This window comes from Alligator mississippiensis, chromosome 5, assembly GCF_030867095.1.
Source record: "Alligator mississippiensis isolate rAllMis1 chromosome 5, rAllMis1, whole genome shotgun sequence".
Classification (NCBI taxonomy): Eukaryota; Metazoa; Chordata; order Crocodylia; family Alligatoridae; genus Alligator; species Alligator mississippiensis.
In genome coordinates this window covers 194,149,296-194,175,576 of record NC_081828.1, presented here as the reverse complement: position 1 = coordinate 194,175,576, position 26,281 = coordinate 194,149,296, and the positions used below count along the sequence as shown (strand labels likewise).

General features: G+C 38.8%; 1 protein-coding gene across 13 annotated transcripts in view; it reads left to right on the top strand.

Moving 5' to 3' along the window:
- PARD3 (par-3 family cell polarity regulator) overlaps nucleotides 1-26,281 on the top strand; it is a 723,581-nt gene that overhangs the window by 687,843 nt on the left and 9,457 nt on the right. For all 13 annotated transcript variants that reach the window (XM_059729155.1, XM_059729152.1, XM_059729148.1 and 10 more), the window contains one exon: nucleotides 16,948-17,068. In XM_059729155.1, the coding sequence (XP_059585138.1) occupies nucleotides 16,948-17,068 (121 nt within the window). The remainder of the gene's footprint in view (nucleotides 1-16,947; nucleotides 17,069-26,281) is intronic.

The window sequence follows — 26,281 nt, the reverse complement described above, 5'->3', positions numbered from 1 at the left end:
CCTGTCTTGCATGCATACATACCACCCCAGCCTCTGACTTCTTTACTATTCATTCCATCCAGGAAGAGCACACACCAACTGCAGAGGCTTCCTCAGCCTAACTAAGGGTTTTTAAACCCGAAAGCTTGCTAAGAAAATTTTTTTCCAACTATTTAAGTTGGTCTAATAAAAGATATCAGATTCACCCAAAGAACCTTGTCTGCTTATGTCCTTAGACCAACATGGCTACAACCTACACTCCTGTATCTGATACATAGATTTATATACTTGACTGTTTGCTTCTTGAGCATTTTAACCAATTCAATGCCCAAATTAAATTTGTTCTGTTACTTTCTAGTGTAACCCTTATCATCTGTGAAGCTTTTAAAGAGATAAGAATAACTGAGAGCGTGTGTCCTCCCTATCAATTGAAAAGCGAAGGCTTTTTTAGTGTAGAAGTATGTAATTACAAAGCTTAACATACAAAGATTTTCACAGAGCAGAATGGGAAAATTTCACAGAAATGTAAATATATATATTTATATTAAATAAGAACACATATAGGGTTACAATTTTGTTTTTAAGAAGATATTGCAGTACAAAATAAACACACTCCATCTTACATATGCTTGCATATTGCTATATGCTACTCATTACACTTAGCAAGTCTGTTTGTCAGAAAGCTCTAATTGCTTTATGTGTGAGAACGTTAAGCTGCAATAAATTGATATACACAGCTGTTCCATTACTGCAGAACAAGTTTTATCTCCTAATAAATTGATGTTTCTTTTTAGTGTCAATTCAGACCAAAATTTACACTCAAGTAGATGAACCTTAACATTTCATAATTAGTTCAATGACACTTGTGGTAATAAAGGGTACACACTGTACATCCCTTAAATATATCGATGAAGAAAAGTTTTGATGTCTGTTAATTGTTTCTTGAAAGCTTAATTGTGATTAAGAGCAGCTTTAATTGGAAAGAAAAAGAAATTATGACCTTTAAAACACATACTGCAAATAGCATGTCTGCATTTGGTATGAGTTGCACTAGAAGGGAAAAGACTAAAAGCCTTCTTTAAGACTAAAAAAAGCATTGTGGTTCTGGATGGAGTCACATTTAGGTTAATGGAACAGAAGCTTAGACTGCTCTGGACTTTGATTAATATTTAATTAATCTTCAGTAGAAGACTCTGATTTTGAATTAAACTGGGTACTAATAAAAGAGCCAATTCACCAAAGAGTTCACATAAGTTTGACCTGCCATTATGAGAATTTAAATTAAAATGGCCCAAGTTTTGTTTTCTGCTTATTTTATACCTGCTGTACATCTAGTGCAAGTAATTTGCTAGGAATGATAGAGCTGGGAAAAATGTGACCTGAATTGGGCGGTAGTAATCGAGCCATAGCTATAATATAAGACATGCCATTTGGTTCATTTAAAATAAATAGGATGAGCTACTGAGTTGTATTGTTCTCCCTGTACATGCATTTAACAGCCAATAGCAAAGTGAGGAATTACCTTTATGCATCACGGAACAGTACAGTATTAGCCATGTACTTGTTACCAGATAAATAAGAGTTTTACCTAGGATAAGCTGACAAGGGACTAAGGATATACAGTGGCCTTGTCTAGTCTGCAAACTTACCATGTCTGGTAGTGGCACCTTCTGATATGCCACAGAGCCATGTGTGCATTACCTCCAGATCAGAGGCAATGCAGCCAGATCCACATGGCATCAAGGGTGAGCTAATTAGTACAACTATGGTCAGTTCCACCCAGTTGATTCTTGGGCTGTGCAGCCTTCTAGGGGGGTAATGTGGGCAGAGCCTATTTTGTAGGCTCACAGCATATTTTGAGGGGACTGCTACTGGGCAGAGCAAGTTTGTAGCCTAAATTAGAAGCGTGGAAGAAGGTTGCTTATATTTTATTTGCGTGTATTGCTTAAAATGAAAATGTATACAGTTGTTTAATTTTGTAACTTAGACATGGTTTACTAGATAGTTGGTGGGCCAAATTCAAGTTCTGACATCAAAACTGAGTGTTGCCACATACACAACTGCCTGTGGCAAAAGAAATTTTTTATCACTGGTGTGAAGTAACTGCCTTTCTGACTGAAAGGATTGCTACCTGACAGCTTTACATGTAGACACTTTTGTGCTTTCTGCTGGCTGCTGTGGCTCCACCAACAGTTGTTGCTGCCCTAGGATGCATGCTGAACCCTGCCAGCACAGCTGATAAAATGGAGCCAGATGCTCCAAATGGAGCTGCATGTGCTCTAGAGGCTTGGCTGTGGTCGCTGGTTCCTCTGGTAGAACTTCTTGCTGAAGAAGCCTGAAAGTTTGGGCAAAACCTTAGCAATTAAGGATCCTTAGCTCCCTTCTACTTCCATTTCAAAAGAGAAACTGTGCTCACAGAAAAGGATATCTTACACTGTTGCATGTTACCTTCATCTCTTCCCCAACCCATGGATGTATGCTCAAGTGGGTACCATTACATTCCACTCCTGTGGACATGGAAAGGGTGATGATGGGAGAGTTGGCCTCTGGATTATTTCTTTCAAGGCAACAGGATAACTAATAGAGAAGGTTGTAACACATCATTCTGTTCTTTTGTCCATCCTTTACCCATTTAGTTGTACAGATTGGAAATATGAATCTTGGAAGGGTTCAACTTCACTGGGCTGGTTATGTCATCTGGATGTCTAACTCCAGACTCCCAAAGCAAGCTTTATTCTCCCAGCTCAGTCCAGGCATACACTCAAGAGGAAGGCAGAGAAAGTGCTTCAAGGATGTCCTCAAGGTTAACTTGAAAAAAATGTAACAGTGACATCAACTCATGGGAGACTATTGCCTGGGACTGCCCCAAATGGAGGAAGAGCCTGATGCAAGGATCTCAGTACTTTGAAACCTTTTGATGACAAAAGGAGAGAGAAAAACAAGAGCAGCAAAAACAGCGTGTCACAGATTGAATCAAGAGTCCAGAGCTACCCACCACGCATGGAAACATGTGCCTGAGTTGAAACAGTCTGTCAATCCCGGATTGGCCTCCTCAGTCATCTTCAGACCCCCAGATAAGACAGTCATGCAAGACAATCATCCTCGACTCACTATATTTCACTCACTCTCCCTTTCCTGCTCAGGCAAAAACTAGTTTTAACCCTTTCATAGCTGAATTGTCAGTAGGTCTTGGCTGCTCAGCCAAGAGCTGAAACTAGCTGTTGGCAAAGATTGGACTCAATGAATCTCCACTGGATCTAGGATTTTGAAAAGAGCCATAAACAGTTTGTAGGGCTGTGAAATAGGAAGAGAGAGACCAGGAATAGATAACAGAGCAAAACTGCTGAATAAAGGATAGCTTTATTAATGAAACATCAAACCATCAAAAAAGGAGAGAGGGTTGTTATTGTCTGTAAAGACCAATTAGCAAGAATCATGTAGATTATAATAAGTCATGGAGTCAGTTGACTTCCTTAACACTACCTGAATAGAAATGCAACTGCTGCTGCTGGGTGAAGCAAGAATCAAAATGGAATGGGACCACACCACTGTACCCCTCTCTCAGTCCCACTGGAAAAGGAAGAAAAAGCAGCAGCAGCTATCTTATAGTATCTCCATGCAGAAAATCTATCCTTCTGCTTAACAGAAGCAGCTGAATGCTAAAGCTCCAAATGGCCATGCTGTAAATGAGTCAAGTAAAGAGGGGTCAAGTAAAAACTGTTAGATTTGGTGCACCTATGCCAAAATAGCTCTTTAATTTTGTATTTATAGTGGTGGAAAATGTAAACTTTTTTTTCTTAGTTCCAACCTGAAAGAAACTCTGCTAGTATAAGCTGGCATAGCTCCACTGGATTCAGTAAATCTAAGTATATTTACACAAATGGGGGTACCTGATCCAGTGTTATGTTTTAGACCAGTGGTGCCTGACTCATCTGTCTATGTGAGCTGGATGAGTGGCATGGAGCCAGTCCATGCCAGATGAATGGCACAGAGCCAGTCCACAGGCAGACTGGCCTATGGAGCTCTCCACAGGTCCAGAAACTTGGTGGCAGGAGGGGTGGTGGTGGTAGTGCTAATCACCATGGTTCCAAGAGCTACAGCAATTAATGCTGCTGCCACCACCACCACCCTGCAGTCCTAATTTTAGTCACTCCTGTTTCAGACCATTGTTGATGCTGCTCATGCTACTCTTCATTCAGCATAACATATGAATCAGAAATTCATCCTTTTAATATTCTTCAAAAATAATTTCTAATCTGCATATATGGCAATGTGAAGTCATCATTTATATGCTATTGAAAAAAGCCTTTCTGGTTAGCGTGCATTAAAGCACGAAGCATGCAGTTTAGACATTGCAAAAACAACAGGTGGTTTTGATTTGCAACAGTGTTTTTGATGTTGGGCCTCTTGCCTGAAGTTTCTGAAAAGGAATTAAAATTTCTAATACATATCACCAAACTCTACAACAAAAAACTTTTTCATTCTCTTAGGGATGGATGCTGTGACAGTTAGCATAAAACGAGTATTTGTACCATACAACTAAACCTTCTATTATATTTTGAAATATTTATCAAATGCAGGTTTTGACAGCAACAACAACAATGCTATGTGGAAGGTTTAAAACTTTCTTTTAGTAGGTCTACTATTTGACTTAATCTCTTTAATGGGTTGAAAATTCTCCTAACAAGGCATGTCAAAATAAAACAGTATCATACAGACCCAATTTAAGTAACATTATGATGACAAAATGGAATGATATGAGTGTGGATATATTTTTAACATGATGTCAAAATAAAATGTCATCCAAAATCCCTGGAGATACCATTATGATGTCAAAATAAAACATCAGAAAGAGACTATCAGAAAGACAACATGAAACTGTATCAATGAAAGGTTATAATTTTTTTTTTTTTTTTAGTGCCAGCATTAAATTTAGGGTACCTGACATACTTGGTAGTATTTTTATAATTTTTTTACTTCTTTCTGGTCATAGTAAAAAAAAAAAAAAAATTACTACTGAGAAATTCTTGCAGTGTAGTGGCATTTGTACTATCATGTTAAAGTTGAAAAGCAGGTTAACAAAACAAAAGAACCACAATACCTGTTGTGTTGCTATATTTGGCTTACAGTAGATGTAGCTGTACTATATTTTGTCTCCTATACAGGAGAACCATATGACATAGCATACAGTTCTGTAAAGAACCACTTAAAGGGCAATAATTTAAGTAAATGAATCCTTTTCTCTTACACAGCATTTACACTGGTTCCTAAGCCATTATCTCTTTTATGGTCAAGTAGAGTGAAGCATAGAGAGGTTAAGTGACTTGGCCAAGAGTCACAGGCAGAGACTAACCTTGACTCCTACTTTAGCTTTCTACTTAATGATCAAACTGCTAATGCTGCCACTTTCATCTAGTAGCATTTTCCACCAGGCACCATGATGAAACCTCAGGCTTTCTGTCTCCTTTTGGAAAGGGACCCTGAATTCAATAAACACTTTAAGGTTAGGGACAGAAATTACACACAAACTGTTCTAAGTATAATTTCTTACAGATTTGAACCAGTGTTCGGAAACTGGTTCAAATCTGTAACAAAAGAGAAGTTCAGTGCACATAAACCAGTGCACTTTCAAAATGGCTGAAACTTTTTTGAGATAAACCTGGATGGATGTAGTCCAAGATATAACTGATTTAGGTCAATTCGGTTTATTGAACTTCTGTCCCAGATCGCCTCCAGATTCAAGTTAACTCGCAGTCCCCCAGCATCCCAGGATGATTTGCATCTCCTCTGCAAACCCTCCCGCCTCTCCCCCCTCTTGCCAGCTAGCCTTGTCCTAAGCTGTCTGCTTCAGTGCCCCCTGGCTTCTGGTCTGGACCACTGCAGGCATGTGACTGCATTTCTGGAATCAAATGTTAATGTCTGTTCACTTGCTTCTTGATTCAGTCTACACGACTAACCTATGAAGACTGAATTGATTCAGCCTTGGGCTTTTGGACTGTCTGTACTTAACCTAGATTTCCCATATCTTTCTCCAGACTAAGCATCTTGTTCCCAGCATAATTTCAGCTACTAAAACCTAGGATAGCTCTGGATAGATGTCATTCCTGCAGCAATCTTCGCAGTAAGGGAATCAGACATGCAGGGGGCTGAAGTCAGTATCAAGTTTTGTTAGAAAGGCAAAGGAAAGTAATGTACGTAGGATGGAAAAAAATGGCTTATCATTGTTCCTAATCCAAGTTTCCTACACGTGGTAAAATCACTGGTTCTCATATAGGCTGTACATATGTTTAGGGTTTTGAAATTACAGAAGCTGTTTTCAAATATAAAAAACAAATAGTCCAATAAATTTTGGATATTTAAAGTGGAAGTGTTCTTGTCAGTCTGATCTCAGAATTGATTTCCATTGGAAGGTAATTGTCTCTAGAGAAACTTTAATGACAGTTTTTAGTTTTCAGTTGTGGAAGACAGATGTGGTTACAGTTAAGGATACAGCATGGTAATAGCAACCTATTTTCATAAATACATCAGAACCATAAAATGTTTTAGCAAGATATAATTGCATTTTGGTAAATTATTTTTTTTAAGTTTTTTTTAAATCCCCAAATGCAAATAATATTTATTTAATTAAAAACCTTAATTAGATTTTCTGCTAATCAGTGTATAAATCTTACAGACCAGCTTCATAAGGCAGCAACAACCACATGAAATTAATTTAGGAACCAATTCGAGAAACTACCCTTAGCTTTGATTTCCAGTTCTTTCTGATCAAGTCAAGTAGGTATTTCACTCCTTATGAGATAACTGATGAAAACTGAAAACCAGGGTAACTTTTAGAGGTGACCCACTACAAAATCTTGGATCCGCTGTCTCTGTACTTTAGAAATTTGAGGTCTGAGGATGAAGCTGAGTATAAAAGATTCCTTTCTGCCATTGGCCTAAAACTGTTCCCAGTGAAGTCTGTGGATAGAATCATGCCCCTTAATTGGGTCTGGCCCGGAACACTCCTGGAGCTGGAGCCAGATCTAAAATGTTCTTTTGTTTTGTTTGGTAAGAAACTGTTTGCTTTACACTATTTGGAAATTAATCTACCCTTAGGAAGAGAGAGAGAACAAGCATGAAGGTAAAATTGATGACAATATTAGTTTGGGATTTGAAATGCAATAATCTCACTGTTAAATAATTTAAATATTTATACTGTAATTTAATAATACATTGGTAGGGACTCTGGGACCCCAGTTATGACCATGCAAACTCTGTGATATGTCAGCCCGTTGAATGGTTCTGGTCTTTAAATGAAATTTACCTTGCTACTTTTCTTCACTATTTTACTACTTTACTAATGGCATATTCCTTGGTATTGTCACTTTATTGCTTTTCTTTCTTAAGTAAAGATTTCATTTTTCATTAAAGCAAATGTGCATGATAGTTGAGAGAGAAGTCTGGGGGGGTTTTCAGCATACAACACCCAGATAGAATTTTTATGGGTCATTTCTGTGGTTAGGAGAAAAAACAAACAATTGAAAAATGTTTTCCAAATCTCTAATATAATTTCTCCCAGTTCGTTAAGCATGACCTAGATCCCCTCTTGACCTTTTTAAAGAAAATAAGCTTGTTGACATTGAAACAGAACTAAAGGACTCAGTTCTACTATGTAAATAGAAGGATTATTCTTCATGCACTAAAATTTCTTGTTGAAATTTGCCAGTGAGTTTAAAATCAAATGTGTAATCAAAATCATTTGTTCTGGGAACATTGTTTCTTTTTATATACCTAAGATCCAATCCTGAAAAAGCTTAAACTGGTTTTGCACTTAAAAATTATTCTGATACAGCTATGTCAGCTAGCAGTGTGATTTTATATATTTCGGTCCCTCAAAGTCAAGGATGATGTCTGGCATACATAATTACACTGCTAGCTCTCTCTCTCTCTCTCTCTCACTCACACACACACACACACACACACACACGCGCTCTGCAATAGTCATATTAGTATAAACAATAGTGTGGATGCAGGTGAACTAGTGGTTCAGTAGAGAAGCACAGTAATGCTTGCATTTCCACTAGAAGGAGGTTGTCAGTTAATTCTGTTGGTATAATTACAGCAGCAAAACACTTCCAGTGGACACAAGGCTTTACATACAACGTCTTGTGAGGATTAATCATGTGTGTGCACTTACCTGTGTACATCTTGGAAGGGCTAGAGCTATTATCAGGAGTGCATTGCCTTCTAAGTTGATGTAGGAAAATATTTTCAAGATGACAGGCAGCCTCTCACCTGTACTCTAACATATACACTTATGCTTTACTTGGGGTCAAGAAGACTAAACTTCCCTCTGTCCCATCCACACATCACCCTTATTTTTATTTTAGTTTTCATTTTCTAAATCTTGCTCTGGGTGTATCTGTCTCTTCCTTTTGATAAGCAATTAAACTGGTTCAGATGGGCTACATTTTCTTTCACTATCCAAATATATATATTTACTTGTTTTATTTTATCAGAAGAACAGACTGCTTCATGGCCATGACTACAACAGATTTATCAGTTGTTTGTTCTTTGAAATCAGCTTGGATTATTTGTGAAAAAATGGGTAGCTCTAAAGTAAGGGCTTAGACTTCCAAAGAGCTGGGAGTGGAGTATCTATTTTCAGATGTATATTGTAAGGCCTTTAAAATATTTGTTCATCATTTTAGTGGAAGAATTCCCCTGAAAAGTAGAACTAAATTTCTGCCTTTCTCATGTGAGCTCTGAGAACCTAATAAGGAAGAATGATGGCAGCAATAAAAGGGGTCTTGGGTACATTCCTCAGATTTCACTGGTTGTAAAATGCTGACCCTGCTGCAAAATGACCACATAGGAATGTGAAGTGAAATCTAGTCTTGAGAGTTGGAAGCGTCTGATGTCATGGAGTGACCCTCCCTAGCTGCCATAAATTACCCAGAGGACTAGAGCTATTGCATCAAAAGTGAGTGCAGTATTAACAGCTTTTAAGACCACCTTTTTAACCTGGAGAATAGAGCTGTATGTTTTTAATTTGTTACCATTTACTACATTGAAATTGGTGTGAAATGGACAACAAATCACAGTGTCAAAATCTGGAAATGAATTTTTATCAGGTGAAGGAAGTCCCATTGGGATTTGCATAACGTTTTCTCATAATATTTTTCATATTAGAGATGGTGACTAACACTATGAAAGTGAACTGGAAATGACATAAAACTTCTTGAGTAGCTGATTGCGCGTGCTCTCTCTCTCTCTCTCTCTCTCTCTCTCTCTCTCTCTCTCTCTCTCTCTCTCTCACACTCACTCACTCACTCACTCACACACACACACACACACACCCACCCACCCACCCACCCACCCCCACCCTTAGGTTTTAAAGCCTTGTTTTGCTGGAAATTAACATGCCATTGTATGTGTCATCCAGGTAAAATGTGAGAAGATCATGCTTGTCATATTAAGCTGATCCTTGAGTTCCAGCTGTATTAAAAAAAAGAATCCAGAATTTAAAGAAGATATCTTTCTTTGTATTCTTTTTGCAAATATGAAATGGCAGAGAGAGGGGTTTTATAACCTCATCTAGGGTAGAAATCAGCTAAGATTGAAAGAGATATGTAAAAGGAAATTCAGAAAGGATTCACCCTTCAGCACGCAAGAAGCTGTCCTTCTTGGTTTCTAACTTTGCATGCATAATTAATTTGAGCAACACATTCAGTTTCTTACAACTGGAAGAGAAATTGAATTCAGGTGTTTGGTGAACATATGTGAGATTTACTGTGAATTTATGACCTGTGGCTTGAGTGTAAAACCCCAAGATGCTAGCTGATAAAACTTAATGAAGCTTGTGCAGAAGAGCTATTTTTATTTGCAGTTTAGTAATTGATACATTTTCTTATTTAACATCCTCCCCCCATCCCCATTCCTCATAAATTCTTTGGAGCTTTAGGAAAACAGGAGCAGTAAAAAAATCAACTTTTCTAAGTTCCTGTCTATGCTATATATGTGGCTGTGGAGCTTTCAGCTAGTTTGAGGGAGAGTCATCTGACCATGTGACAATAAATACGTTTGAGTTGTGACCATGCAGCAATGCTTTTATACAACTCAGTCCCATGTTAGCTATATTTACATATCTACATATGTGCTATCTATGTTTGCACTGGTGCATTTTGGGAAAACGCACATATATTTCATAGAACCTCAGGCAGGGACACAATATGCAAGAGACTCGCACAAAGGAGCACCTGCAATGTGTGGAGTATTGCATTCTGAATGGCCTGCTATATATAGTGTAATGTAAAATACAGCTGGTTGCAAACTGATTTGGAGAGTCCACACTACAGAAAAACGTGCATACTGAAAAGGTTTTTGGAAGATGTAGTTAGCCATGTTAGTCTAAAGTCAACTAGAAGGGTAGCTAGATTATAAGGAGGCAGCCATATGCATCACTAAGTTGCTGGCATGAGAGACACTAACTGCCTTGCTTACTAATCAGTTATTAACCATTAACCATTTGGGTTAAGTACAGACAGTCAAAAACCACCAAGCAGAATTGATTCAATCTACTCAGCTTCCTCTAAATTGTGCAGGTTGAACCGATAATCAACTGAATTGAAGTTGTTTTCAATTGAGAAAAGCAAGGGGAGGCCTGCACTGACCCAGGCCAGTAGGCACTTCTCCCAGCCTGCTGGCCATTGCCAGCCCAGCCAAGTGGGGCCAGCTCCAATTGGCTCCCCAGTACATGCTCCCAGCACCATGCTGTCCCCTCACAGGGGGCTGGGGAACCCCCTGTCCAGGTGCTGGCCCACCTTGGGGGAGCCTCCCCCTCAGGAGGCTCCCCCCAGCCTGGGTTCCCCAGCCCAGGTAGCTCTGGGGAGCTGAGGGGAATTCCCCACCACCACCTTCCCAGCTGCTCATCGATTCAGCCACTGCCTTGGGAGGGTGGGAGAAGAAGTCCTCCGGGCTGGGTGCCTACCCCATGCAGCCCAACATGGGGACACCAGGGAACCCCCACCCTGGGGGGCTTCCTCCCACCTGTGCCTGGGGCAGCACCAAGGAGATGAGGGGAAATCTTCCCTGTCCCCAACCCCACAGTTGCTTCCCTCAGCCCTTTGAGTCTCACAGCTAGCCTGGGGCAGCCTCAGGGAGCAAAGGGAAATTCTTTTGCTCCCCCACGACTGGTTTTGCCTCACACTGGCAGCAGCTGAGGCAAAACTAGCTGCAGAGGGGCAGGAGAATTTCGTCTGCTCCTTGAGGCTGCCCCAGGGACAGTAGTGACTAAGGCAAGTGACTGTGGGGTTGGGAAGAATTACCCTCAGCTCCTTGGGGTTGCCCCAGGTGGGGAGAACCTGGCTGGGGGTGGGAGGGAAGCCAACCAAGGTGGGGGCTCCCTGGTGCCCCCATGCTGGGCTGCAGGGGCAGGCACCCAGCCTGGAGGATGACTTCTCCCTCCCTCCTGGGGCAGCAACTGAAGCAATCAGCAGCTGAGAAAGGGGACAGGGGGAATTCCCCTGGCTAGGGGACCCGAGGTTGGGTTGGAGGGGAGCCCCCCTGAGGTGGGGTCTCCCTGGTGTGCCCACACCCTGGGCAGTCTTGGGAACTCCTTCCCGCTCCGTCCTGTGGCAGCAGCTAAGGCAAAAAGCTTTACAGCAAGGGGAAGGTAGGGGATCGGCTCCCTGAGCTGCCCCTGGCAGAGGGGAGGGCTGCTGAGGGTTGAAAATCCTCCACCACAGGGAAGGATTTCCCCCGTGTGCTGTGTAGACCTTGACTAGCAGGATCTGAGCAGCTGTTTCCCTTCCTCCTCCTTCCCTCCTGTGGGCTGATGGACACAGGCAAGAAGCAGGCTATGGAGCAGAGGGGCAGGGCATCCCTGCTCCACTGGATCAGAAAGCAGAGCCCAGGGCTGCAAAGTATCCTGGGATGCCGGGGGACTGTTATTTAACTTGAACTGGGAAAGGATCTGGGACAGAAGTTCCATAAACCAGTTTGACCTAAATCAGTTAAGTCTGATACTACATCCAACCAGGTTTATGTTAACCCAGTTTTGGCCATTTTGAAAATGGTCTATGTGCACTGAACTTCTGTTCTGTTACAGGTTTAAACCAGTTTCTGATCACTTAAACTGGGTTATGCATAAATTATTTCCCTAGCCCCTCTGTTACAAAGTTCCTTAAAACTTGTAGAATAGTGAACAAGTTAGTTTGTTAGGACTTTACATGAAAGATGGGATGTTTCTCACAGCATTTTACTGTATACCCACATCTTTTTGCAACAACTTGACAGGTTTTGCTCATCCACCTGTGTGAGTGATCAGAGTCTGACAACCCCATCTGCTTTGAGTAAGCACTGTTGGGAGAGAAAGTGCTCAAGTTCCATTAAATTTAGCAGAAGCTTTTCCAGTGGATTATCGCTGCTCTACACTCTGAGCTTCTATTTCATCCTTCCCAAGCAATGAAGGGAAGTCCTATTTAATATATAGTCAGTGAGTTCTGAACTTAGGCAAGCTAGCACATTGCAGGCAATGTGTTGTTACAAGAGCGAGAGCACCATTAATAGTCAATGAGGTAATATTTAAAATTTACGGGAACATCCATTGTTTCTGCTTGCTTCTACCTGTGGATACAGGGAGATTTTAACTTTTTATTTTTAAAATAACCTAAGGGAGTTATATGATGTGAGTATTCTGTCTAAAAAAAGGGGCATTTAATTTGTACAAGTGGGCAATGTTTGCTTACTAGCCTACAGTGATTAAGACCCCGTTTGTGTTTTATAGCTGCTGTCCATAGATCTCAGCAGCAGGTTATATCGTGATATCGTGGCTGTTCCAATCTGTGTCTAAAGATTTCAAGGTGCAAAGAACATTGTTTATTAACCTTTTGTCTATTCTAGCCATGCTGTTACTCCCCAGTGATGTTCCTAGGACCCCTTTCCCATCTTTTTTCAAGCCAGTACATTTTTCCAAAGCTTTAGTCATTCCTGTTCAGTAGCTTGTTTGTATCCACTTTATCACACTGAAAAATCTGTCCATTTTGAAAGGATTACAACTCTGTACATCAATGCATGACATCACAGGGAGACATTGCTTAATGATCTGAGACTCTTATGGTCATTGCTGTGACTGCTTGTTACTGGAAGCGTGTGACAGGGCTGGCCTGTCTGAGCATTGCTTACAGTTGCATTTTTTTCACTCTTGCTGGTGGGTGTGTGTTTTAAGTAGCATTCATGAAATAGCTGATTGGTAAATGTACCATCTGTAGTTGGAAGACAGTTATAGGCCAAATGCAAAGGTGGCGTAAGCAGGCCCAATTCCACCATAGACAATGGAACTGTGCCTGCTTGTACCAGGGCAGAGTTTGGCCCTAAAAGCTTTTCGTTTGATTTTCTTCAACAGCAGTCAGTAATTGGAGCAGGGGGGAAGGGAAATATAATTTGTCTTCACAAGAGCTAAGTTCACACCAGCACCTGATCCTGTGAACTGCTGGTTTCTTCTACAAGGCTGCAAGCATCCTCACTTGAAGTAAATAGGAGTTGGGTGAAAGGTTTGTCAGAAAAGCATACACTAGGCAAAAACTGGTTATAACAGAAAGCTGTGTCCCACTCCAGTGTTTCTGAAATATTTTGTAATGAGCCTAAAAGCCAACTTTCAAATAAACATTGGTTGGGTTTCAAGATAACTGTTTTCCTTCGGACCAGTAGTTTGAATGGTTTGGGGTGGTTTGGGGTGAGTTTACTTAAGATATTGTGTATGTTTGAAAGCAAAACTCTTAATGCAAGTATAGTGCATGTGAATGAGAAGTCCTAATTTCTATATGTCCCTGCCCTGCTTTGAATTGATATGGTGGGCAAAGAGCAGACAATAGTGTGATTCAAATAAGTATGAGAGCACAGAGTTGAGAATTAAAATAACTGAAAGAAAGGAGAGAGAAGCAGCATGCACTATACCTTGAGTCCTCAAATAAACTGGCCCTCTTAAAATTAGCTCAAATACATGCCCCGGATTTATTCTAATATCCCTCCATTCTCTATCAGAAATTATCATTTTGAGCTTTTTTAAAGAATATTGCCCCTTTGATCTCATTTTATCTTTTTAACTGTTTGAATACAAAGCATGTTGAGTATAGATAGTTCTTTGAGACTGAAGTGGGTTTACTCTTTACTCCTTCATCTCATGTTTGGTAAACTAGCTCTATCGTTTTCTTTTCTCTTTCCCTCTTCCTCTCCCCCTCTTCAATTTAGATTGTGTGCCTTGGTTTTTTAACTGTAGGCAGTTTATCTTTTCTGGCATTATCAAACCCATTAAAAACTTTTGAATACTTAAGTCAGCTTTGTCATTAAGAACAAGATCGTTTTCTTTAGAGTTGTGGGTAAAGATACTAATAAATCTTAGGGTCCTCCTTGTCTTTTGCCACAATGTCTCATCTTAGTGACAGTTTATTAACCTCCTAAGGATTCTTAATAAAAATAATGCATAGTTTGATCTGTAGGGTATTCAACACTACAATAACCCGAGAATACGTTTCTGTAGCCAGGAAAATTCATCTGTTTCACTGAATCTACAGATGCTGTTTTGACTTGTTACACTAGTACCTTAGCACAAGATACTTTATGGTAGTGCTGCTCTTTTCCATTAAACAGTTGGCTCTTCATTGTCACGTCCTCTATCCTACTGTGCCCCTGTCAGTTAATCCTTCAGCTTCTTCAGTAGCTGTCTTACTTTATCTCTTCTGAGTTTAGAATTAACCTTAACCCCTGATTGATGGGCCCCTCATCTTCACTGATCATATTGAGAACATCAAAGGATTTATCTCAATCTTTTTGCTAATCTATATCACAACTAAATGCCAAGGCACACAAACAGGTATTTTTATATCTCTTAAATGCTCATAATTAAACACATGTGAGTAGGTCCATATGTAGTTTCTATTACTTATTTTACATACTTTGATTCCTTTATTGCATGGTTTACTTGTTACAGTGACAACATCTGGTTCTGAAAATCAAAAAACTGCTTTTAAAAACATGTTGTTGGTAAATGAGACTGTGCTTATTACAAAAGACAAAGTGCATGGGGACCACCAGAGAGGGACCAAGATGGTGACTATATGGTGACTGGACAAGGTTTTTCAACTAAGAATGAATTCACTGAAAACTGGGTTTCACAGGGCGTGAAACTGGTTGTGAAATTTTATTGAATTTGTGAACAGTTTTAGCCAGTATTACTCAGTGACAAAATCTCAGGAGTCCACAGGCTTCATGCCCTTCCCAACCTTGGTATTAGAACTGGAGAAACGCTATATATGGGACCTCGGAATATCCTATCTTTTTCTATATGAGGGGTTGATTTGAGATTTACTGGGTGCAACTACGCATGCAATTAGCATGTAGCAATAAACTCCGGCATCATTTATACATGCACTCAGGACTGCATCACATTGATCCAGGGCATAGCAGCCCCATCTTAAGGAAACCTGGGGGCGCCTGCCAGCCCAGGGCTGCTCCACCTTGGCTCAGCATGCTGCAGAGGGGCTGGCTGGGGCACAAGGATGCTACAGTGTGGGGCTAACTGGCAGGCAACCCCTGCAGTGTAGCACCCTAGTGCCCTAGCCAGCTCTAGTCACCATCTACAAGTGCATTTTGGCACAAGTAACTACCCCACTGTAGGGTAGTACTTGTCCTAGACAGTACTATCTTACAGTGGAGTTAATCAGCTTACTGTGCTCTAATACAGGTGAATGTGTAGATGGTGACACTTTACTGCAAAACTAACTAGTCAGCTCTGCAGTAAAGCGCACATGTAGATGCACCCACTGTGTTTTTTCCACGTACAGTCTCAAAGTGTACAGAACTGTGGAATTATCCTCCACTGTCTCCCTTCTGTGTTTCTCCATAAAAAGTGTAATATCTGGACGTTCTTCACTCTCCTAAGTTAAAGCATGAAAGAGAGGGCTTAGGAGGGGTGGAATAAGAGATAAAAAAAGAAGAAAGAGATGTTTTTGCTTCATCTTGATATAAATATTTTTGTCGGGCTTTTTATAGTTCCCATGTTGAAATTTTTTAAATCTTCCGGGAGTTGGTAGGGAGAGCTTGGAGCAGCCCGACTGGAAAAAAAATGGCAATGAAATTAATGACTGGCCCCTTTTTCTGTGCACCTCGTGAAATTAGTGATACCTGTGCATATTTCATTATGGTTTCACAAAATTGTTTACGGTGGAGAAAGGAATATCTAGCTATGATAGACATGGAGCATTTATGATTATGAATACTTGGACACTCCACATTATGATTTTATTTAGCTAAAATTAAAGCATTCAGTCTTCCGTAGAATACTGGCGTTTACAGAATGTGAACCAGCTGCAAGCCTTTCTGATGTGAATGTGTTCTTGAATATATGGATTGCATTTTACATGCCAGTGAGCCTTTTAATGCTATCAGATTAGTTTAAAAGACTTGTTAAAAAACAGAATTAAAGGATGACAGGGTCTCATTGATTGTGGAGAAATAATCAAATTGTCTATAGGCAAGGTCTCTAAACATCATTAATGAATTGGATGCGAATGAAGATCCGACAGCAGAACACAAGATTAAATGTTTATTAAACATTAGAGCTTATTCTGACAGCATTCCTGATTTTTAAATTAAAATCTTAAGTCTAAGTGTTGTGTAATGTATCCTTTTCCTCCATTTCCATATGCTATTGTTTACTGTAAAGGCATTGGTATGGTGTAGTGAGTTTAGATTTTTTTAATTACTTTATTAGTCATATTCTCACTCTCAGTTTGAAATTTCTGTTAGAAAACTACAAACAGCATTAATCAGAAGAACAAGTTGAAGAACGTTTTATTTAGTACTTGGAATACGTCTTTCAGTTCTTCTAAAGTAGTCTCACTTCACAATAAACTATTATTTTCCTACCAGCCAGATTTTAGTGTTTATAATTCTGAACTATATTCATCATATCCCTCCTCCTTCTTTAAGCAACAGATCAACTCCTAACAATCATGACCGGATACAACGTCTGAGGCAAGAATTTCAGCAAGCAAAGCAAGATGAGGATGTAGAAGACCGGAGACGTACCTATAGTTTTGAACAACCATGGGTAAGTGATTAGCTTTACCAGGCACTCAGCACTTGTCCAACAATTTTTACTAGGTACAGCCACTTTAGCAGCAATTAGTTCTCCATTCTGCTTGCAGCAAAATGACATGGATCCATGTTCCTTCAGCCTTTTAACTCCTGACCTCTCTCTTGCCTCTTTTCATGGTCCATCATTGTGAATTTGATTTTATATTATGACTGTCCATTTGTCTGGTTTGTAAATGGTATTATATGCTGTGTGACAAAATATGGCTCAGTCTGTCTCAGGATAAGAATTAGCTTATACTTCGGAATTTGCTTGTAGTTATTTAAACGTTTTAATGACATTGTTATTCTTCTCTTTTTTAAGAAAAGACAAGTCAAAATCAAATTTTCATGAATTGTGTAGTGGATTGGACTGAAAAAAAATGAATAAATAGCGAAGATCATTTAACTGATGCCTGGAAATGCTGAGTTTGTGTGAAGCAATATATCTCAGTTTTTTGTGTTTTTTTGATTAAGAAAATGATAAATATATTTTCCCACTAAAAAAGCAGAGAGATATTTCCTAATTGATCATTTAAATCCTGTTCATTCTGATTTAGGGATGTGATACAATTATGTAAATCTAAATGCTTACCTTGTTTAGCATAATTGAATCAATCAACATTGTTTTTGAATCAATTATGTTTTCTAAATTAGGCTTCTTTAAGCATCTTTGGCAAATATTTTTATCTAGTTTATCAGTATCTAGAAGGCATTAGAATATTTCACAATTGTAAAAGTCTTGCACCTTAAATGTATTATTACTAGCAATAATATGTGCACTGAGCTGAGATGAGAGTACCCAAAGATAAAATTCATTGGTATCATAGGTAACACATAGATGTGTATGTCATCTTTGTTTACCTGTCATGGTGAATATATAGTAGTTGACATGTATATACACCATTTAACATTTGTGTTCTTGTCATCCTTAAATTGTGTCTGTTTGAAGCACTGGCATTTTTAACATGCATCATGGAAAGAAACAAATGTCAGGAATTAGGCGTTTCCTTCCCAGATGTTATGAAACTTCTAACCTCCTCCAAAGTTGAATAAATAAAATACACATTTTATTTTTTTTCATTACCAGATGTTTTTTATTCAATGTGGCGAAGATAATTTGATACCTCATTTCTGTTGCACTATAAGTCTTTTAGAGATAGGCGGAGAAGGGGGGTTAGGAATGGGAGGTCCTTTTCCATTATGCATACTTACTGCTATTTAGTCTCCAAATGAGAGATTGAGAAGTGTTCTTGGGGGAAAAATGTCTATGAGAAAAACTTGCACTCTCAAAGACTTGGGAACTTAACTACTGAAGGTCATGGGCCAAATTGTTGTATATCTAAATGCCATAGCAACTTTAGACAGGCAACTTGGCTTGTATTATAGTTTCCTGTAATGAGTGAGTAGGGAATTATTTGGATGACAGGCTGATTACCTTAGGAATGGAATAATTTCCTAAATTGTGGGTCAGAACATTGACCTTTCCTTTTTCTCTCTTTCAAACAATTAGGATCTCTCCGTTTACTCCCCATTCTACTGATCATGCAAATGAGCTCAAAGTGACTGTAATTCAGCTTATAATGTATTAATTTTAATTTTAATGGTTATTGTTGCTTTTGTAGGAGCTGCTCTGTTGTTAAAGATGTAGCTAGCTGCATGGTTTTTATTAGATATGTACTTTAAAATAAATTGGTCCAGTGTACTTTGGAATTATTTTTTTCCCTCATGTAATCTAACCTTGTAAGATCATGATACTTGGAAGGAAAAAGCAGTGATCTCATCCATTTCAACAGTTTACAATCATTTTAGTGTTAAGGAACCATAAACTCTTCTCTTAAATAGCATGTATAACACTAACGTATATTAGTCCAGGATTATGGATGTTCAAGGCCACCCTCTCAAAATGCACCCAGAGGTATTATTAAATATCAGTGACATTAAAAATGTGTAAGTAGTTTACTATACATATGCAGAAGGATACTTAGATGTATTCATCAACTTCATTTTCAATCTTCCCATCTGTAAGCTGTTGGCTATTAACCATAGCAATGAAGACAGCACCTGTATTTGAAACATTGTTGAAAACAGTGCTTTCACCTGAGGGAGATGTTTTCTGGCACAAATGGAACTTATCTAGACAAAAGGCTCTAAATCCAGAAAAGTCTCTTATCTACATGATGGAAGCAAGCTCAGCCCCAGTTTGGGTAGAAAGCCTTCCATCTGCAGCGACATATGCACTGGGAAGTGATAAGTAGTTTGCATTTTCATTAACAAGATGATGGGACAGCTGGAGAGAGGGAGCAAAGTGATGATTTGATATGGGACTATTGGTTACTTTAAAAGGTATAAATGAACATGAGGCTTGGTGAGTATATAATGTATTCTACTAGAACTCTTGTGGTTATAAGGATATTCAAATGAGTTTGATGGCTCAGGAGCCTACTAATGGATTACAGAAATTATTGTGTCTGTGTTGTCAGCTCCAATCAATCTTGGGTTGGTAGTGACCATAGGAGCTACAATTCAGCTACCTATTTCAAATGAGCTTAATCTCATTCCAGCTCACTCTAGGCAAGGGGCACTATTACAAGAAGCTGTGTCACATTGGCATAAAATGATATCCTTGGTAAGGAGTCCTGTGACTGAATGTGTATAAAGTATGAGCATTGTCATTCCTTGGTTATCCCCAGCAGGTCATGTTTGTTGTTTTGTTTCTGAGCAGTTTGACTGACTTCTGTGCCTGTGTTGTCATGAAACAAGAAACTTAGGGTGCCTGTACACGAGTGCAGAGGCTGCTTTGATGCACTATAATTACAGCGCATTGGAACAGACTCAATTAATTGAATTACTTTGCTCCAGCAGCCCTCTGTGTCTTGTGTACCAGTGTTCCCACGCTTAAAAATAGTGGCGGGCGCACTTGAACTAAAGCTCATTGAACAAATTTTAATTCAAGCACCCCCATCGTCATTTTTAAGTGCAGGAATGCTGATACATGAGACCCTGTAGAGTTGTAATTAATCTAAGAGCCACTCGAATTAAAGCGCTGCTGCCCCACCCCCAGAGCACATTTAAAAGTGCCCTTAATTTCATACGACTTTTATTCCAGTACCTTTTGGGTTTAAGAAAATATTGAAAGGTAGTCTGGAAAAGAGGAGGTGAAGATATGCATTAAAACAGGAATGGGCAATTATAAAAAATTGCTTGAGGTCATTTGAATGATATTTAGATTTTTTTCAACCATTCTCATTTCATGATTCATAGACTTCCAGTACAGAAAAACTTGAAGTTCAATATTTTTTATTAGTTCAGAGCTCTGTGGAAGGTATTTTAAAAGTAAGCTTGTTTATTTTTGTGTTTATTTGCATGTCAGAGTGTGAGTTCAGAAGGTTCATAATTGTATTAAAATATTTCTATACAGAGAATATGCAGATAAATGGATGAGCAGTGCAGGGATATGAAGAAGCCATTGTTGCCCCACTAGCAGGAAATCAAGCCAGCATTTTGTAGAATACAAGACAATACTGCACAATACAATACAGTGTTTATTTTGTATAAATAAATGGCAGTAGATATTCAGGGAAACTTACCTATGTAGTGAGCCTGATGTAGCATCATAATATATAAGTCAATAGTTAAGATGTTTGGCATAATGTTTCTTCAAAGGCTGTAGAATCATTTTGGTTTGATATTTCAGTCCAGTGTCAATATTGTATTGTGTAACTGTTTTTTGTTTTTTTCTATTTTATATTGGCTCTGCTGAGGCTCATCTTTCCTTGAACCAGTCATGGGGTTGTGGGATTTGGGCTATAATTTGTTCCATATCTTGTATTTACTGTATTTTTTGTCTAGTCATGTCTTAATTAACTGGTCCCCACCTTCAATAACAAAAACACAGCAGCAAAGTATTACAGCCCTAACTGTCAGGGGACCAAACCACCCAATTAAAAGAAAAAAGGATATTGAATCAATTTGAAAACACTACTCGGCTTTCCAGCCTTGCTGGAAGCAGCACACTTACCATTGAAAAAGCATAAACAGTCTGTAGGACACAGGCTGAAATAGACTCTTTTTCCTTGTTTACAAAATTCAGTCCTAAAAATGGGAATTGCAGTCTCCTTTCACATTATATTTCTCTCCACTCACCCATAATATAATTGGAGGCTTCAGTCATGACAATATTGGTATCGTGACAGTGTACAGCTGGACAGAACCCCCTCCAAATATTTGTGATCCAAATATTCAATTTTTTTAAATCAAGTTAATTGGACCAAAACTAAATATACTGCCTCACTCACCTGGGTTTGGGATTTTAATTGTACACTGCATTTGCAATAGATAAATCATTTTACAATTTTTATGAAGTTAAGGCTATAAAATGTCTAATGAAATTTAGCTTGGCATAAACATGCCTTGGAAAATTCTTATTCCAAAAATCAAGGACTCTTCTTGCTTCTCTATTGTTTATTCCAGCACAGAATTTTTTTTTTTCTTTTTCAATAGCAGTCATAATGGAAATCTTATCCTTCCTTGGCAGTTTATTGCTATCTTTCTTATATGCAAAGGCAACTCTTAGACCTTATAAAATCATGGTGACTTAATGGTTTAATCCTAGGAGGATAAAATTCCAATCATTAAAACAATGGACACAACAATAAAAACCAAAAAGGTTTCTTTTTTAAAAAAAGGCCAGTTGTAATAGTACAGTAACAGCAATTCTGAGTAGAAAAACGTGGTGGTCAATGCCCATATCTACAGATAGGCAGGAAAAAAATGAAAAGCAGTTAATTTCAAGTTATGTAGAAAAAGGGGTTAATTATGAGAAGCAGAATGAGAATTGGAATATCTGCTGTTTAAATTCTTAAATTAGTTATACAGTTCTTTGTAGGGTTTTTATTCCAAGATATGATACCTGATCCAATTGTACACTTTCCTATATGCAATAAGAGCCAAATAATATTTTCTCTTACCACAGCACTTCACATCCAATTCAGAGGTGGAATCAAAGTCACGGAGAGACTCCTGCCCCCAGACTCCACCCCACTCCCATCCATCCTTTGTTTTGACAGCCACTGAGAGAAATAATGCAATATCAGAAAGTGTTTGCAAAGATTTAGGCTGCAGCTTTAAAATGTTATATTTTAAAATGATTTCTGTGGGCTTCAATATGCTAAATTATGCCATTTTGATTTGCACAATACAAAAATGAAGGTGGAAGACTTAAAAAGTGCAATCATTTTGATTTTGGAAATCAATATATTCATAATTCATATAATGTAATATAAGGATCAAGGACAGGTGCTTAAAGTTCCCAGAAATCCTGTGGTTGGTTTTCACCATGAGGATGATTTTTTCATTTGCTATGATGCATAAAATGGTAGGCTTAATCCCATACCATTACTTTAAAGTTTTCTACATAGAATAGGTTTACAAAGGAATGAAATGTTCTTATTATATGGTCTGAATTAATACACCTGCTGGCAGTTAGTTTTTAAAGGACTATTACTATATGTTCTGTTCCCTATAGCAACCTAAACAAAAAGATGGAAGTAAAAATACCCTTCAAGGACATCTCACAAACCAGTGAATGTTTTATATCACTGTGAATTTTGATACATGCAGTTAATGCATTGAATTTAATCTGTGTCAAACATACTTATACATAAAGCTTCAAGGTCATATAAATGTATCTATTTCTAATTAGTACTGAGCATAGGTATGACAAGGGCTCTTAATGTCTTAAGTCTACTAACTGCTTGTGAACTTGTAACTTTGAGCTAAACAGTGATGCTTAATCTCAAAAGAGTAGGAAAATTGATTTTTATAATGAATAAAGACTTTTTAAATTGAACAAATAATAGTTTTAGTTCACATATTCACCAGTTCACCTGTTAGCCTAGCCATACCTCTAGAGCAGTGGTTTTCAAACCACTTAAAGTCACAGAGCCCTTTCATGCCACTTCTGCCTCTGAAGCTCTACCCCTATCCTAAAGATTGACACAGAACCAGGTGCCTGTGTGTGGCAATTGCAGTGCACCACCCTCGGTCTGCTCTGCTATTACCCCAGTCTCTTTGCAGAACCTCTGATGACCTACTGTGGAGAATCCCACAGCTCCACTGAGCACAGTTTGAAAGCCACTGGTCTAGAGGTACAAAGAAGAGTTTGAACTCCAAAGTTTCCCTAAATTTCTCTGCCAGGACAGATAGTTGGGCCCCAGGTTTCATGTCCTAATCTAGCAGATCGCCAAAGATCTTCAAAGAACTTGAGTCCTGGATTTTGCTTTCTATCCCCGCCTCTCAAATTCGGTGGGACTGTGGTTCCTACAGCTTCCTAATCTAGAAACCTGATGGGAGGGAATTCCAACTTTTAGAGGAAGAAAATGGATAAGCAAGCATTAACTCACCCACAAACGACCCAGGGATTTGGTGGTGAGAATATGGCTTGGACTGACACTGCCTTCCTCTCAGGCTGAGATTCCACAGAACCTCCTCCCCTCCATTTGTGATGATGGTACAGACAATATAGGTCTAACAGGTTAATGAAGTCAACACACTTTTTAAAAAAAAAATGTGATGTCATATAAGTTATAGGAATGTTCAGTTTCCTCAAACCAGATTTTTTATTAGGCTGTCCATAAGAAGAGAGCTGTCTAATTTCATGCAACTCAAGAGTTCATTTTATAAGCTAAGTACTTTACAGCCTATTTAACAATGCTGAGTGCAATAGCTATCATCATCACTTAAATGTATTGTGGAAGACGTGAACATACATTTATTTGTATAATGCAGTCTTGGTTGTTACTGTGGCCTTGATAGCTTTTTGATTTAAAAGGTCAATTCTTGTCATACATCTCATCACAAACAAGGCTAGAGTTCTTTGCAGTTTGTAAGACAGAGATGTTGTCAGTTTTTCTGATGGTTTCAAAGAAATGTTGTAATTATACTGTGCCTTGGGTTACCCATTTTATACAAGTGTTAAAATGTTGGTGCACTGTGCTGCAGTCATGAGTTGTGTTGTGATATGAGAAGATTTTTCTTTTATTTTTGATATGCATTTTGCACTACTTATGTGTCTTTATGCATCATTTTATGTGGGTTGAAATTATATTTCAAATATCCAGATTTGTTCTTGACAGCTAATTTAATCTGTAAAATTAATATTTTTATTGTATTCAAATTTATAATTTTTTTATGGTTATTCTTTTACAAAAATAAAGCTGTGTGTTTAAATTTGATCTCTAAGTTATCAGAAATTCCTCCAATTCAGGTTAGGAAAAATATGTGGCATATCTATCTGATTTACAGTTGTGATATCCTACTTGCAATATATGAGGCTTTCATTGCGGCATCACAGTTCTTCCAAGTTAAGGAACTTAACAATAGTGTATGTAAATAAACTCATTAAATGGATATAACTGTAATAAGTGGTGATAAGGCACCTGCATTTATGTACACAGAGGGCCATGTCCACATTTGTTCTAGAACCAGGCTTTTCATAGGCACCTGATTCCATTCTGACTAGTATTTCAAACCAATAGACCTAAAGTCAGGCTCCTAAACAAGTGTTCTGCTTTTCGGATTTGTAGTACAGGTTTCCCTCGCTTTATGTGGGTTCTGTATGTGCGAATTCGCTCTTATACGATGGCCCTTTTTATACCAAAAATTTGCGAGGTAAATTCACTCGTGCACAATCGGTGTGGTGGAAGCCTGCAGTCAGCTGCTTTTTGTGGTGCATTGTGGGAGTGATGCGCACCAAAATGTAGTCTCCTGTGTGCATCTGTGCTCCTCACTTATTGTCTGTAACAAATGTTTCTGTAGTTGCCATCCCTGTTATGATGGTGCCCTGTGCTTGTGTGTACCGTCTGCTGTTGGTGAGTACCAACATTGTCTTGTAAAAGTGGTAGAAGTGGGCCTGGGGATCAGTACAGTCGAGGTCTTGGAACGTATCCCTACGTGTGACGTTGTAAAGTGGGTTCCCTTTATGCAAATTGGAGTTATGCACCATTTTCCAGGAATCCATGAACACCATAAAGCGAGGGAAACCTGTAATTGCTTCTTGGCCTCTTGGGCTAAGATCAAGTGTAGCACCTGCAACTAACTGATTTGAACAGGACTTGTAGGTGCTTCTCACTGCCAAGAGCAGGCAATTACTTAGATGCCTGACTTTAAACTCTTCAAATTGGAAAGGTTGGCCATTTCATAGAATTTTCCAACATGGGTGGCTCCGAGTCCAGGCATCGGCTCTTCAGAACCTGTGTATGGGCCAGTGCCAAAATATCTTGCATCTTGCATGCAAACAGGTATTCTTTGTAGAGTCTTAAGGAAGTGTTAAGGTATTTCAATGCAGACAAGTTTAGACACCCACATTTGGCAACTGGCCCCTAGCTGTTACCAAACGAGTTTATGCTAACACAGTTTTTTCTCTTGGTCTGTTTGTAACCACCTCTAAAAACCTCTATCATCTGAATAATGTTTGTGTGGCTACTTTATGGGGTGGGTGGGTGTGTGTGTGTGTGCATTTACATGTTGCATAGGCATGCTGCCCCCCATAGCAGCTTTTAAGCACCGGTAGCCTCTTTGCCTCAACTGCTCTGATAAAAATTGTCAGAAAAGACAGAAAAAAAATAACAAGTTTGTTTACTCCATGGAGCCAGGATTTTAGATGTTTTGATATTTGGCTCCTGTGGAAAAAAAACAACTGGCTGGTAATGACAGAAAAGTCAAGCTGCTTCTCCCTCTCATGTCAGCTACTAAACGGCATACTGCTGCTGTTTCTAGAACAGTCTGCATTTGGAGAGGTCGGCTGCTTAACCCTTCAGTGCACGGTAAGATCCTGTAACCTGCGCTGTACTTACAGTAAGCTAAAACAAGTCAAACATAAAGGCACTTGCAGACTAACAGAGAAACCTATTAGATGTATTATTCTGCCATATTATTCAACAGACTTGTTGCCCACTGTATAACAGATGACAAGTGTTCAGGTATCATTTTTTATTTTTTTCAGGTTGTTTTCAGGTTGCATTTTCAAGAATAATAATCACTGGAAACAGTGTTTTTAAAAATAAAAATTACAGCTTTGATTCCCTTAGCTTTGATCACTTGCCTTCATAGTCCAAGCCTTAAAGCACAGAATATCTAAAGACTGACAATAAAATCAAAACAGAGACGTTGCACTGCATGAGGAGTGAAA